The following is a 14,092-nucleotide window of genomic DNA, read 5'->3' on the forward strand; positions in this document are numbered from 1 at the left end:
TATTGCATATTTAGGTATCATCATATTTCCTTGATCTTTTCCAGGTATATGTTTCTTTCTGCCAGCTTCAATCTTCTGAATCAGTTCCTTTATTTGTTCCTAAGAATAAGAAGTGTACTGCAGGTGACATAATCTTTTTTGGTCTCTTTTCCAGCCTTGTGGAATGCTCCTCTTCAAAGTCTCCATAAAGTTAAACCATTTTTAAAAGCAGAGTTAAAAATATGTTTTTTTTTATATCATTTACAACTTTTACCCTTTTCTATTCATTTTTTTTTTTTTGCATTATACCTGTACTTTGTCTTTGGGTTTTGAGTTTATGATACATTGTACACATTATATTTGACTCTTGTTGGTTGGATAACAAAGTAAAAATTTCAGTGTACTCTGTGTAACAGACAAATCTTATATGTTAATGGTAAACTGATATAAGTTTTTCATTGGTTTAAATTTGAAAAGAATGTAGCTTTAACATAAATAGTGGAATATTCAGTTTTAACCCCTATAAGTTAAAAGTTAATGGAATGTTCTTAATGTCAAATAGTTTTCTGACCATGATGTTATATTAATGTTACTGCTTGTACCGATCTAGTGAGTGTGATAACATACAGAAACTTTAAGAAATTAAACCCAAACACTTAAGCCTTACATGGAACATCATAGACAAGAACCTTCTTCTTTTTTGAGTATGAATTATCAATTTTTTTCTTTATTTTTTTGTGTAAACTGTTTGCTTTGCATTTCACTAAAACTTTAAAACAAAGACACTTGGACCGTGGAGTTTTTTGGGTTTTTTTTGTTATGTTTTTTTTAAACGACAAGTCGGCTTCTAACTGCTGGAATGCCTTTCTGGTAGCTGCATTTTTAACTATTTTGAATTATTTGGAAACCCTAGACAAACACACCTACACTCTCTATATGTGACAACTACTACTATTACTTATAAAATATCATAATTATTATTTGTGATTCAATTTTAATTAACAATCAAACATAAGTACTGAATTAGAACAAGCGCAAACATTTTGGGAGCAATTTAATAAGAACATGAAACACCCAGCCGTAGACTAAAATTTAGCACAAGTACAAAGTGCTTGAGTCATTTTACTACCATTACAATTATCAGTGACTGAAATTGCATAATATTTACATTCACCAAAGTAATATAATGTCATGTGTCATTATATAAACAGACATAATTATTAGAACAAAACAAGACACAACTCGCCAATTACTGTGCCAACAATTTCATAGACATATTGAAACTAATAAATGCTGACCAATTTCCATTGAAAAGCAAATACTTTTAAACAAGAATCTGAGATAAACAATACACTTTTATATAAAAATACCAATCCTGAATTAACCCTTAGAAATTTGTCTGGGTTCAGAATAGAATACAATAGAAAATTTGAGCATCTATCTATCTATCTATAGATAGATAGATAGATAGATAGATAGATAGATAGATAGATAGATAGATAGATAGATAGATAGATAGATAGATAGATAGATAGATAGATAGATAGATAGATAGATAGATACTTTATTAATCCCCAAGGGGAAGTTCACATACTCCAGCAGCACCATACTGATAAAAAAAAAACAATATTAAATTAAACAGTGATGAAAATGCAGGTATAACAGACAGTAACTTTGTATAATGTTAACGTTTACTCCCCCAGGTGGAATTGAAGAGTCTCATAGTGTGGGGGAGGAATGATCTCCTCAGTCTGCCAGTGAAGCAGGACAGTGACAGCAGTCTGTCGCTGAAACTGCTCCTCTGTCTGGAGATGATACTGTTTAGTGGATGCAGTTGATTCTCCATGATTGACAGGAGCTTGCTCAGTGCCTGTTGCTCTGCCACAGATGTCAAACTGTCCAGCTCCGTGCCTACAATAGAGCATGCTTTCCTCATCAGTTTGTCCAGGCGTGAGGCAACCGTCTTCTTTATGCTGCCTCCCCAGCACACCACCACGTAGAAGAGGGTGCTCGCCACAACCGTCTGATAGAACATTTGCAGCATCTTATTGCAGATTTTGAAGGATGCCAGCCTTCTAAGAAAGTATAGTTGGCTCTGTCCTTTCTTGGACAGAGCATCAGTATTGGCAGTCCAGTCCAATTTATCATCCAGCTGCACTCCCAGGTATTTATAGGTTTGCACCCTCTGCACACAGTCACTTCTGATGATCACGGGGTCCATGAGGGGCCTGGTCCTCCTAAAATCCACCACCAGCTCCTTGGTTTTTCTGGTGTTCAGTTGTAGGTGGTTTGAGTCGCACCATTTAACAAAGTCCTTGATGAGGTTCCTATACTCCTCCTCCTGCCCACTCCTGATGCAGCCCACGATAGCAGTGTCATCAGTGAACTTTTGCACGTGGCAGGACTCCGAGTTGTATTGGAAGTCCAATGTATATAGGCTGAACAGGACCGGAGAAATTACAGTCCCCTGTGGTGCTCCTGTGCTGCTGACCACAATGTCAGACCTTCAGTTCCCGAGACGCACATACTGAGGTCTGTCTGCAAGATAGTCCACGATCCATGCCACCAGGTATGATTCTACTCCCATCTCTGTCAACTTGCCCCTGAGGAGCAGAGGTTGGATGGTGTTTAGATTATTTAGATCTGTAACAGGCTCCATGCTGTAAATAACCATGAATAAGTGGCTCATGATATTAAAAGGACCCTTGCTGCATACAATAACACAGGGTAACTCTAGGTTTTCGTAATATGTTAGTGTCTTGCTAGGAAGCCTACAATACATTAAACATTTAGATTTTTCTTTTCACATTTTAGGAAGTTTTTCAAAGCACAAGGAATTATCTTCATATGCAAAGAACCCATCCCAAAATGAAAAGTTGCTTCGTCAAGCAATAGTTCTATGAGGATCCATGCAACCCAGTAAAGCAACATTAAAGTGCCATTTAAGAATAGTTATTTTTAAGACTAGAGAACAGAAAAAATAAACTCCCGCTGATTAAATGCTGGAGAAAAAAATTCTACAGGGGTCCCAAAGCAAGAAGCCTGCCTAGCAGATAGCAGGACAGAATATGGCACAAGTTCACTTGAACACATACCTACACACAGGCTAATTTTAAATGCCTTTAGCATTGTGGGAAGAATACAATGGTATCCAGAGAAAAACCAAACAGATATGAGGATAACAAGCACCCTCCACTCAAAAAGAGAGAGCTACAGGATTCAAACCCACACTCTTAAAAATAATAGTTCTTTACTGGATTGTGTGGTTCCTCATAGAACCATTGCTTGACAAAGCATCATTACATTCTGGGAAGGGTTTTTTGAAAGTGAAGTTGGTTCTTTGTGCTTTGAAAAGCTTCTTAATATGTACAATAAAACTGAACTGTTTATTGCATGGTAGGCTAAATATCATGGCAGTAAGAGATTAAGAAAACCTGGAGTTACCCCGTGTTATTGTATGCAGCAAGAGTCCTTTGAAAATCATGACCCATTGGTGTTTCACAAATCTGTTACCATCTATTCATGGCTATTTACTGTATGGAGTCTGTTGCAGATCTATATAAATAAAAGTTCTTACTGGAACCTGCATGTGTACTGGGTTTATTGGGAACCAAAAAATGGTTCCTTTATGGCATTGCTCCGAAGAATCATTTTGGTACCTTTACTATTAAGACTGCAGGACACTGGATCTGTGAAGTGGCAGAACTATCAACTGTGCTACCGCAGTGCCTCACAAAGTTGCATTAGTGCACTGGATAAAATATTGTAGCATATTGTTTTTATTTCATTTGTTAAGCTCTATACCTATAATAAACAATTTACCAAGTGACTTGTATGAAAATGTCTCAATTTAATTGTAAATGTAATATAATAAAGCAGCCTTGATGTAAATGTTAAATATAATAATATTATTTGCTTAAAATGTCAAATGTATCCTAGTAGAAACTGATACATTACAAAACACACCACTTCCACCTCTCAAAGAAGAGAAGCTGCAATTTCAGTGAACAACTAAAGTGTGGTACTGCTTTCCAGAAGTGTAAATTATATAGGCAATTGTGTTTTATTTAATTAACATTTTATTTATCTATCGATCTATCTAAAGGCAATTGCTCGAACGGCCGTGCCTCTTTAACGTGCCTCTATCACAGGTAGAAAAGCCATGCACGAACGTCATTGGTGTGAGGTGGAGTGGGACAAACGTCGACAAGAGAGCCTCATCTCGTTTTGTTTTGTGCGCGCGCGGAGCCGCTAATGGCAGGTACTGTTCGTGAGGTGCAGATAAGGCACTCCAAACACGCTCGCAGTACCAGCCGGAGAGCTCATTTCCAAAGCCGTCATCACTTTTCGCCTTTTTTTTCTCTCTGTGTGTATAAACTGCTCGTCACACACGATTAACTTACACCTTTACACTGAAAGCAAGGGTGGCGCGCTTTCCCTTTAACTAGCCTTTAAAATACGCACGGGCTTTGATGCACATTTCAAAGTGCTCCTGAATGGCGATCTGATTTTTTTTTCTCTCTCTCCGAATATGAAGAAACGCTGAGATGGCGAGGAGGAGCGTAAAAGGCACGGACACAAACGTTGTCAATAGGTGGAACAAAAGCCTACGGTGAAAGGAAATAAAAAAAAAAACTCTATGTGAGAGAGAGGGAGAGACGGGGGAGAAGGGGGGTGGGTGGCTATGGCAGTGATGAAGTGCAATGGCCTAGATGTGTAAAACGTCAGGACTTTTTGCTTGACAATCTGCTCCCTTTGTATACCACGCTTCTTGCAGCTTTCTTGTGCTACCTAAGCAATCTGATCGGGATATTTTCCAGGACCGGGATTTCAACGTCGATGGTACATTTCCCCCCTAAAGTGAAACTTAGGTAAAATGCATTTTACACTTAATTTACCTTTGGTAATTTGTTGAACAAATTCATGTCCTACATGCCGCTAGGCGCATACATAAGCTGCATTTATAAAATGCATGCAAATGCATGTGCAGAAGAGGAAACAACCTTTGGAATACCATAACTTAAGAAGACGCTACATTTTGTTTTAAAAAATATGGCAATGACAGACGAATCTTCTCATGCGCGGGGAAGATGCAAAGGAGACAAAACTCAAGCAGCACCCGATCGCAACGGCTATGTGAGAGGCTGTGTCGGAGCTCTGAAGAAGGACCTCGGCTGTCAGACCTGGTGGACCTTAGCTCTCGCAGAAGTCTGGCGTTCCAAGAAAGTTTCCTCTGCGTTATGTATGGGCTTGCTGTCGGTCATCCTGGCTCTAATAGTGAAGTTTGTGAAGGGGGAGCGAGATTTCAGTGGGGGAGCATCAGAGGAGAACAACTCGATTTTGACTGGGTGCACAGAAGAAATCCACACTGTTTGGTGGCACTCCGCCGCCCCGCTCTTCACCCTTGTGTGCGTCTTCTTTTGGGTGGGCTTGTATCTGATCCGCTGCGGGGTCCTGTTTAAGACTGCCCTCTCCCTACTGACCATCTGCCATGTGGGTGAAGCGGCTGCCCATTTTTTATGGCTGGGAGCGGACGATCAGCTGCTGTCCTTCTCGGCCACATTGTTAGTGCTGGCGTGCTTAGCCGCGGGCGCGCTGGTGCTGGCCAAGCTAAAACAGGGCATTTATGTCATCGTCTTTATCAGCCTTGTCAGGACGCTTTCACTAATTTCACTGAGTGAAGTCCGAGTCAGTTGGAGACCATACCTGGCTTATTTGGTTGGGGTTCTGGGAATTTGTTTAGTGCGGTATGCGGACCAGCTGTTACCAAAAACAGGGGTGCTTAAAGAGGACAGTGCTTCATTGACCGGATCAAAAGAAGACATTCCGGTTTTCAAAAGGAGACGGCGATCCAGTTCTGTAGTTTGTTCAGATATGGCTAACAGTCAGTCCGGTAGCAGCAGAAGCCACCGCCGGACGTCCCTGCCATGTATTCAGAGAGATCAGGTAAGATCTCACTTAAAAAAGAACAAAACTCAAGTGACGGAGACTTTATAGCATGTTGTGGAATTTAGTGGTTCCGATGTGGGCGTTTGCAGTGGTAATTTGGGGATCTAATGGCAAATATGAAAGTAGTTGTTACCAAGGAGGTTACTTAACTGCCATTTATGACATTTATGTCAGTGGATTTAAAGTTGAGGATGTGATGTCCATCTGCTGTATATTAAGATGCGAAAATATAGAAACTGTACTGATGCAAGTTAAAAAGTTTGTTAGCTTCGCGATCTGTTTCGTAATTGGGGAGCAGCTACTTTGGATAGTTTAAGATATATCTCATAAAATCTATCCTTGACCAGTGGCATAAAGTGAAAACATGTGCTTGCATGCGTAATTACTTTATTTCAATATGACTGGGCAGTCTTCCTTGGTAGATTATTTTCCCCTAAAGCGTACGTATTCTTGTATTGACGTAAATATTATGTGAGAGTGTGTGTGAAAGAGAACACGGTCGAATTGTTATTAGTGTATACTTAACGGCCGTGACGTTTTAACTTTAATAGCATATCTCTCTCTTAAACGTGAGGAAATATGGTATTCGTAGAAGGACACTTTTTTCAGTTGTTTCATTTTGATCAGCTTATTAGTGACTCATGCTTTGGGAGTTTTCACCTTCTAATATTAACATTGCAATTGCTGTCACAATTGTGTTTTGCAAGCATTAACATGTCATCCTAACACCGTTAGGATATTAAAATATCAGTTGCAATTAATTGGGTCACATATTTCTTAAACGCACTTCACTGATTATATAAATGCAGTTTGTGTTCAAAATATGCAGAACACAACATTAAATGGGAAGAGACAAAAGTTCAATAGAAATAAAATTATGACATTTATCTGAGGTTCAAAAAAGTGCAAAATGTAAAAGCATGCATGGAATATATATATATATATATATATATATATATATATATATATATATATATATATATATATATATATATTTCTCTGGATAAAGCGGGTATGAAAGATGGATGGATACATAGATGAGTATGTGCGTAAACAATATGTATAGAGTTACCGCCCCTAACATATCTCAGATCTCATAACGGTCTTAGATTGTCTTGTCATACTTATATAGCATCATTTTTACAATCAAATTACTCAACCTTTTACTATCCTGATTTAAACTATATTAGAAGAATAATGTTTTTTTTTTCATTATTTTTTGAAACTATACCATATCGATGCATTAGACCAAAGCAATGGCTAATTAGTATTGTGTTTGCCTTTTTTGCTGACGATATTAACAGGATAAATATTACACGTTTATCCCAATTGTTGCCTGTCATAATGGCTGTTTTTGGTTTTATTTTTATATATAATTTCTAAGCAAACACTGTATTTTCATAGTTTGTGCTTTATTGACAAACATGAGAAGGTAAAAGCTACCATACGCAAGTCATTACTTTTTACATCACACGCGTTTTTAAAAATCCTTTGAAATCACACAATAACAACATAAGTGTAAAAATGTTAATCACTGATATTAATCATTACATTATTAATGATAATTTGGCTACTCCCCGTTTCTATTGCCTGAGAAAATGGAGTGTCGACTATTATTATTATTATTATATTATTTTTATTATTATTATTATTAGAAGTGCATTTTAAAATATAACTTTGAGACGTCGTACACAGTTTGCTGAGCTTTTCACCCAGATTTTTGCCTCTTTGGCATTGCTGTCTTAGGACTGTCCTGAAGTTTATATCTGTACTTCTTATGATTTGAGTATGTACTCTCTGTCTGTTAAAAGGTTGTTCTTAAGGTAACGCAAATTCTATTTTAATTACTTGATGTCCCCAGTCTTCTATATTTAGCCTAATTTTTTTAAACATACAAGTTTTTGTTTAATCAAGCTGTGTTACTAGTACTGTCCTCATGACTTAAAGGACCTCAGTTTGGTTTGGAGTTCAAATGCTGAGTACTGTGTACTGTCTTGGGTCAGTGTGTGCGCCAGCATTTTATTTAGAAAGTGACCATGCCTTGCGTTTGTTGCATTTTATTTAGAAAGTGACCATATCTTGCGTTTGTGTGGGAAATTGTTAAGTCTGACATATGCCATATGGATTGGTGTTCGTTTGCACGTATTGGATCCCCATATCTTTATACCGATCATTTAAGGGAATGTGAGTTCGTTCGTGTGTGTGTCCATAGACTCGCCCCCTGTCCCGGGTTGGATGCTTCCTTGCACCTTGCTACCTGAATAGACATCATTTCCAGGTGACCATACATTTGGAGAGTAAAAACTTATAGGTGATTTAGCTTTACACAACCCGAGTATTGCCGAGAACTAAAATTTAAATACAAATAATTTATTATTCAGTGTTTGCTGCCATCCTAAAAGTCTAGGATATTATGTACAAAAAGCGTGTAATATAAATGCGAGCTGTGACAGTTAAGTCAATCCGGGAGGCAAAAATTCAAGTGACTCAGCAAATGAAGTTTAAAGTCAATGTCTTCATTTGAGATGTTTAGTTAGAATTCTACGACTTCTGTATAGAGCATTTACCGCGAGCTTTATGTTCAAAGTTCTCTATTCTTTTACTGCTTGTAGTTGCGTTCCACGTATGAAGTATAGATGCAGACTCGCACAATGATACATCGCAACATAAGAAAACTTGACAATATTCAAAAATGTATTTCTTTACGCATTAGGCTACATGCGCAGGGTTTTCTTGCAGCGCGGAGCCCTCTAGTGAGAGTCGCCGCCGAGTGCACCTCAAGCGTGGGAGGCTAAGGTGAAGCGCTTAATGGTCATAAGGAATACTGGCTTCTCAATGGCGGGCCTGGGAGTAGAAAATTGAGATTTCAGGCAACAGTATAGGGGCCAAGTAAAGTGTAAGTCTTTTTTTTTAATTTTAAATGAAATTTATCTTGGTACTAATTAAAGGCTAAAAAATAAAATGATAGTAAGTGAAGGATTTAGGCTTTTTATAAATTACACAGAATTGTTTGAATCAGAAGTAAATAATTTATCAATACTAATTTCGACTGAAATGAGAAAATATGGTGAAGTTAAGTTTGAAATGTAAAAGAACATAGTAAAATATTTGAAAACAGTTTAAGAAGTTGAACTGGTACACTCAAAAATATGTTAAATAAATTTTATTCAGACATAGACAGTGGTTACTCACAGTTTGAATAGTTTTGAAATGAAATAATCTTTGTAAGTTGATGCATTCACTTTATGTTCAGGGGTGGTTCTGTATGAAAAACATCGGACTTTATGCAAATATGGTATAATCAACTACATAAAACTGGCTCATTTTAAGTTGAATCAATGTATCTGTGTCAAAAGAAAATGAAAATACTATGTTTTGAGGATAAGAAAAGTATTCATTTTGAATAAGATTAACATAAAATAAGTGAGTAACGAGAACAGGCCCTGGGATGGATTGTGCTTCTGTTAAAAGTAAATAAAATGATTGTTTTGTTTCAACATACCATAATTTTATTAGTGTGACATCTGATAAACATAGGTCAAAGCAACTAGAAAAAATTAAGCTACACCTGAGAGCAAATTATTTCAAGTTAAAGTAACTTATCTTGAACATCCCCAATGGTTCATTTGTTTAAACAACAATGGATTCAAATGAAGAACCAAATTAAAAACAAAAGATAACATCCAAAAGTAATTACCGTAAATATTATATATTTGAGATATTGAAAACTATTAATATTTAAAAGTAACAACAATAGAAAAACAACAGCAACTTTATCATTTATCACTTTAACAGTTTTAAAATCAAGTATATTCATTTAACTACTTATGCTTGTAACATTTCACAATAAACGTCTTTACTTTTCATTATTAAATCTTTAAATTGCATCTTTAAACAGTTAGGCAGCATGGTGTAGTGGTTAAGGCTTTGGACTTCAAACCCTGAGGTTGTGTGTTCAAGTCCCACTGCTGTCACTGTTTGATGTTGAGCAAGTGCTCGAATTGGAAAACTAAATGAAATGTAACCAATTGTATTGTAAATTATATAAGCTGCTTTAGATTAAAGTGTCAGCTAAATAAATGTAAATTGGATGAATAGTTTAAACTTAAGGTACTGTAAAAACATCTACAACTAATGAACACATTATTTGTAAAAAAGCATCATGTAGTGTTTACTAGTGACTTATTAATAAAATGTATTTTAAAGATATCATTATATGAATTTTCATTTATATGTGTAACTGTTTGAATGCATTTACATTAGACAAATTGTAAGCTTTATATAATGCTTGTTAAAGGTTTATTAATGAAAGTTATAAAGTTTTTACATATATCATTTATAATGTCAAAAGATCATACAATTATTTTGGGAACAGCAGATGGAAGGCACAGGGTTGCAAAAACACATTCACATCCATGTATGTATTTGGGCATTTTGGCGAAGGCCTACAGATGGAAAATTCAGCTCTCTGATGATTTTCAAATGAACTGTCTTACATCGAAATGCTACGCTTTGCACCATAGTGAAGGATTTGTGAACTTCTTTTATGTCTGTATTCAATCATGAAAGCTGAAGGTTTCTGTGACAGTGCAGTGAAATTTAAAATATTTAGAATAAATCAAACAACGAAGCAGAAAGAAAGAAATGCAGCTTTTTGGAATATGGCTGTTTCCACTCAGTAGTTGTTATCACAGAATCAGAATGAAGTAGTTGATGTTAATCTGTGTAGAGTGTGCACCTTCTCTCCGCGTGTGTGTTTGAGTCATCTCTGGGTATTCCAGTTTTGTATTACTTCCCTTAGATGTGTAGAATAAGTTGATACGTGTCTCTAGATTGCTATGTCATGAATGGATGTCGGGTGTCAGTTCTCTGTATTTGACTGGCTTTCCATTCAGGACTGGTTTGTGTCTTATGCCCAGGATTGCTGATAGACCCCCACTCCTCAACAGAATGCAGTAAAATAAGCAGAATCAGATAATGGATAGCTGTGTAGACATTATTCTTTTTATAGTAAACTGTACATTCTAGGATGCCCATTAATGAAAACTTTTTAATTGAATTTTGCAGCCTTTCTGGGTATTTCTGACCCTTAAATCTGAACTTGAACTCTTATTATAATATATGAAAAATAACAAAGACGCCCAATGAAATCCACAAGGCTGAGCATTTCTCTTATGCATTCTCTCAGTTATTATCATCCAACTCACTTACTCTTGATTGAAAGACAATGGTCTTATTCCCCATCCCAACAACAATAATAAGACTATACAATCTTTCCCAGTTAAGTTTTCTTAAAACCAAACAAATCATCTTTGTTGACAAGATAAAATAGATGCATGATGTCTGCTTGGTTTGCTATCCTGAGACATTTTTAACTGTTTTAGGACCATGCATCTAAAAATTACACAATTAGATATTTTTACATGTGCCTTCTAAGTATCTAAACAGATAATACTGCTTCTGGCTGAGATTTTTTTTAAACATCTTGTTAGTTTATAATATTTTGTTTCTTTTTTGGATGCAACATTTAGATCATATGCTCTGCATATGCATTCATTTGATTCTTATTTATATATTAACTGAAAAGGCAACAGTAAAATAGTATGCTGTATATAAAATAAATAACTGCATTCAGTGAACATTGTATGGGAAAAATGGCAGCACAGTACTACAATGGAATAAGGTGGAAAATGATGAAATGAAACATGAATTGAAAGAACACGATTGCCTTAGATTAGGTAGAGTATGTCAGGTATTGGAAAAAGTACACAATGTATAGTAGGATGGGACAAAATAAAGTTAAATATGATGCAGAACAGCGTAACATATATTTATGAAAGGGCTCAATTATTCATTTTTTTAGTTTTTTACTCTGTGAGATTGTGATATCTCACAAAAAAGTGACATCTCTTAAGAAACAGATGGAGTGGCTAGTGCTAGTGCTTCACAGCTTTAAAGTCCTGTCTTCAATTCTAGGATTGGCTGTTTAGAATTTCCATGTTTTCTTCTAAAATGATGTACAGATTAGTGACCTGTGTGAGTATGCCATTCAGTGGACTACAGTGCCATCCACGGTTGGCTCCTGTCTTCTGATCCTTGTTGATAAAACAGACCACAGCTTTCCGTAACCTTGTATTGAAATAAGATGGTTTTAAAAAAGACCAGATTTAAAAAAGGACAGGAACAATGTATAGGACAGTGAATGAAAAAGCAATCAAAGGAATATTAAGGTAGGATAGATTAACATGCAATATAACAAAAGAAAAGCAGGAAAAAGATATTTGTTTAACATTATTCAGCAAATCTGGATAGCTGCTGGGATGGGGGCTTAATTTCCCATAATGAAAAGACAAGAGATTCAGCATTCCAGTGGCAACAAGTTAATGACTTTATACCCTTGTGTGTGAACGAAGCATTGCTTCTGGGCTTTGTAGTAGTCAAAATGATTTAAAGTTTTATAACTTGGAATTTGCCACAGGGTAAATGTGAATACATAGAACTAGGTGAAGTAAAAAAAAAAAAACTAGACAAAACAAGAATATTTGTTGGCCTAGTGTGATGATGACAGGAGCTGAGCACAGATGTGATACTAAATTATGTATTATTTTGTCACACCTTAAGATTGTATTTTCAGTTTGAGAGAATGATTCCTTTTAAGAATTCAAATACCCCTTTTACACTACAACTTCAGCCAAGGTGTAACTTTTTGCATTTCTGGTGTGAAGTCAGCAAAACGTGAGAAGAACATGAACTGAGTTAGATTAGGGTTAACTTGGGTTGAAGCCACTTTCACTTTATGATGTTCACTCTCTTGGGTGGCTGAGGGAAATTGTAATAACAAGTGTGCATGGTGAAGATCACATGTCATGCAAAGACAACAAAAAATTCTAACTAATACAAACAAACACATTTTAATTTACAACTTTGTTTTGATTGAATCAAACAGCAATTGCTGCACCATAAAAGAGTGAAGACCTATTGAAAATGTGCCGAAAGCAACACGTTATTCCTCATTTTACAATCTAGTGTCTGTTTACATTATTTATGAGACATATCATAAACATATCATTGTGAATAAGACATATTTTTTATTGTGTGCACAATGTGTTCATAAAGCTACAGTAACAGAAAGTAAATCAACGAAAGTGTAAAAATGGGAAAGGTTTGCAATAAAGAGCCTAGAGTGTTATCTTCCTTTTGTGCCTACTATGTGCAAATCAGCTTTTATGCATAATTCTAAACTTTATTTAATCTGTGATTGTTAACAAAACTTTCATTTATTGGAAGACCCTTTTGATGGACGGGAATAGCTTAGCTCCCCTTGTTCCCCATTTTTTAGTGGTGAATAGATGAGATTGGTTATGGCATGGAAACTCAATAAAGGAATATTAGAAACAATTAGAAAATGGTTGCATGGAATAACATTCAGATATGTTCAGGAACTTAGTTAACTGTTTTGAAAGATGTAGCATTTTTATTTTTATTTATAGATCAAAGAGAAAGATGTCACATTTTTGTTCATTATGTATTTTTGTAACAATGAAGAATATCCAAATACAGCAATGATAATACAGTGTAATTATGTGTATTAATAGAGCACATTATATACATGTCTTTTAGTGCATTTTACAACATTGTGTAGTTTAAATCCAAGCCCAGATAGGCATGCGGTGGCTGCAGTACTGTAGTTTTCACAGTCACCAAATTCAAATGATGCACAATTAAATTTTTTGTCTAATTTTTATTTGTTGGTTGTCTATGACTAACTGTAATTTATTTTTCTTTGAAAGAGCCAAAAGTCTCAGAAATTATTGGATATGAAATACTATGTTGGACAGAAGGGAAATGTGGTGCTTTACTGATAACTTAAACTGAATTAAAAAAAGTAAATTAATCAGTAATTGTGGTTGCACAGAAGTTTTCTTTATTTTAGGAAGGATACATTTGCTTTGCTTTTTAGATGGGAGTTTTTAAAATTTTGAAAAGTTGTATGTGTACTCTATTTGTGTAAAGACAATGAAAATTGAACATTCCTGGTAAATCTCATTGAAGAATAAATGTGCCCTATTTCAGTGAGGTAGCAAAGTTATTTTTTCCAGAACACAGGCCAGAAGACAGGACTGACAATGACAGTATGTGATTTTCACACTTTATTTGAACGTAC

The 14,092-nt window shown here is 35.8% G+C and overlaps 1 protein-coding gene across 4 annotated transcripts in view; it reads left to right on the forward strand.

Annotated features, from left to right (window-relative positions):
* The first annotated feature begins 4,383 nt into the window (after positions 1 to 4,383).
* pde3a (phosphodiesterase 3A, cGMP-inhibited) overlaps positions 4,384 to 14,092 on the forward strand; it is a 425,475-nt gene continuing 415,766 nt past the window's right edge. For 2 of the 4 annotated variants that reach the window (XM_051935470.1, XM_051935471.1), the window contains exon 1: positions 4,384 to 5,925. In XM_051935470.1, coding sequence (XP_051791430.1) covers positions 5,032 to 5,925 — 894 coding nt within the window. In that variant the 5' untranslated portion in view covers positions 4,384 to 5,031. The remainder of the gene's footprint in view (positions 5,926 to 14,092) is intronic. The other 2 variants (XM_028807158.2, XM_028807151.2) reach the window with 2 other exon arrangements.

Source organism: Erpetoichthys calabaricus, chromosome 1 (assembly GCF_900747795.2).
Source record: "Erpetoichthys calabaricus chromosome 1, fErpCal1.3, whole genome shotgun sequence".
Lineage (NCBI taxonomy): Eukaryota > Metazoa > Chordata > Cladistia > Polypteriformes > Polypteridae > Erpetoichthys > Erpetoichthys calabaricus.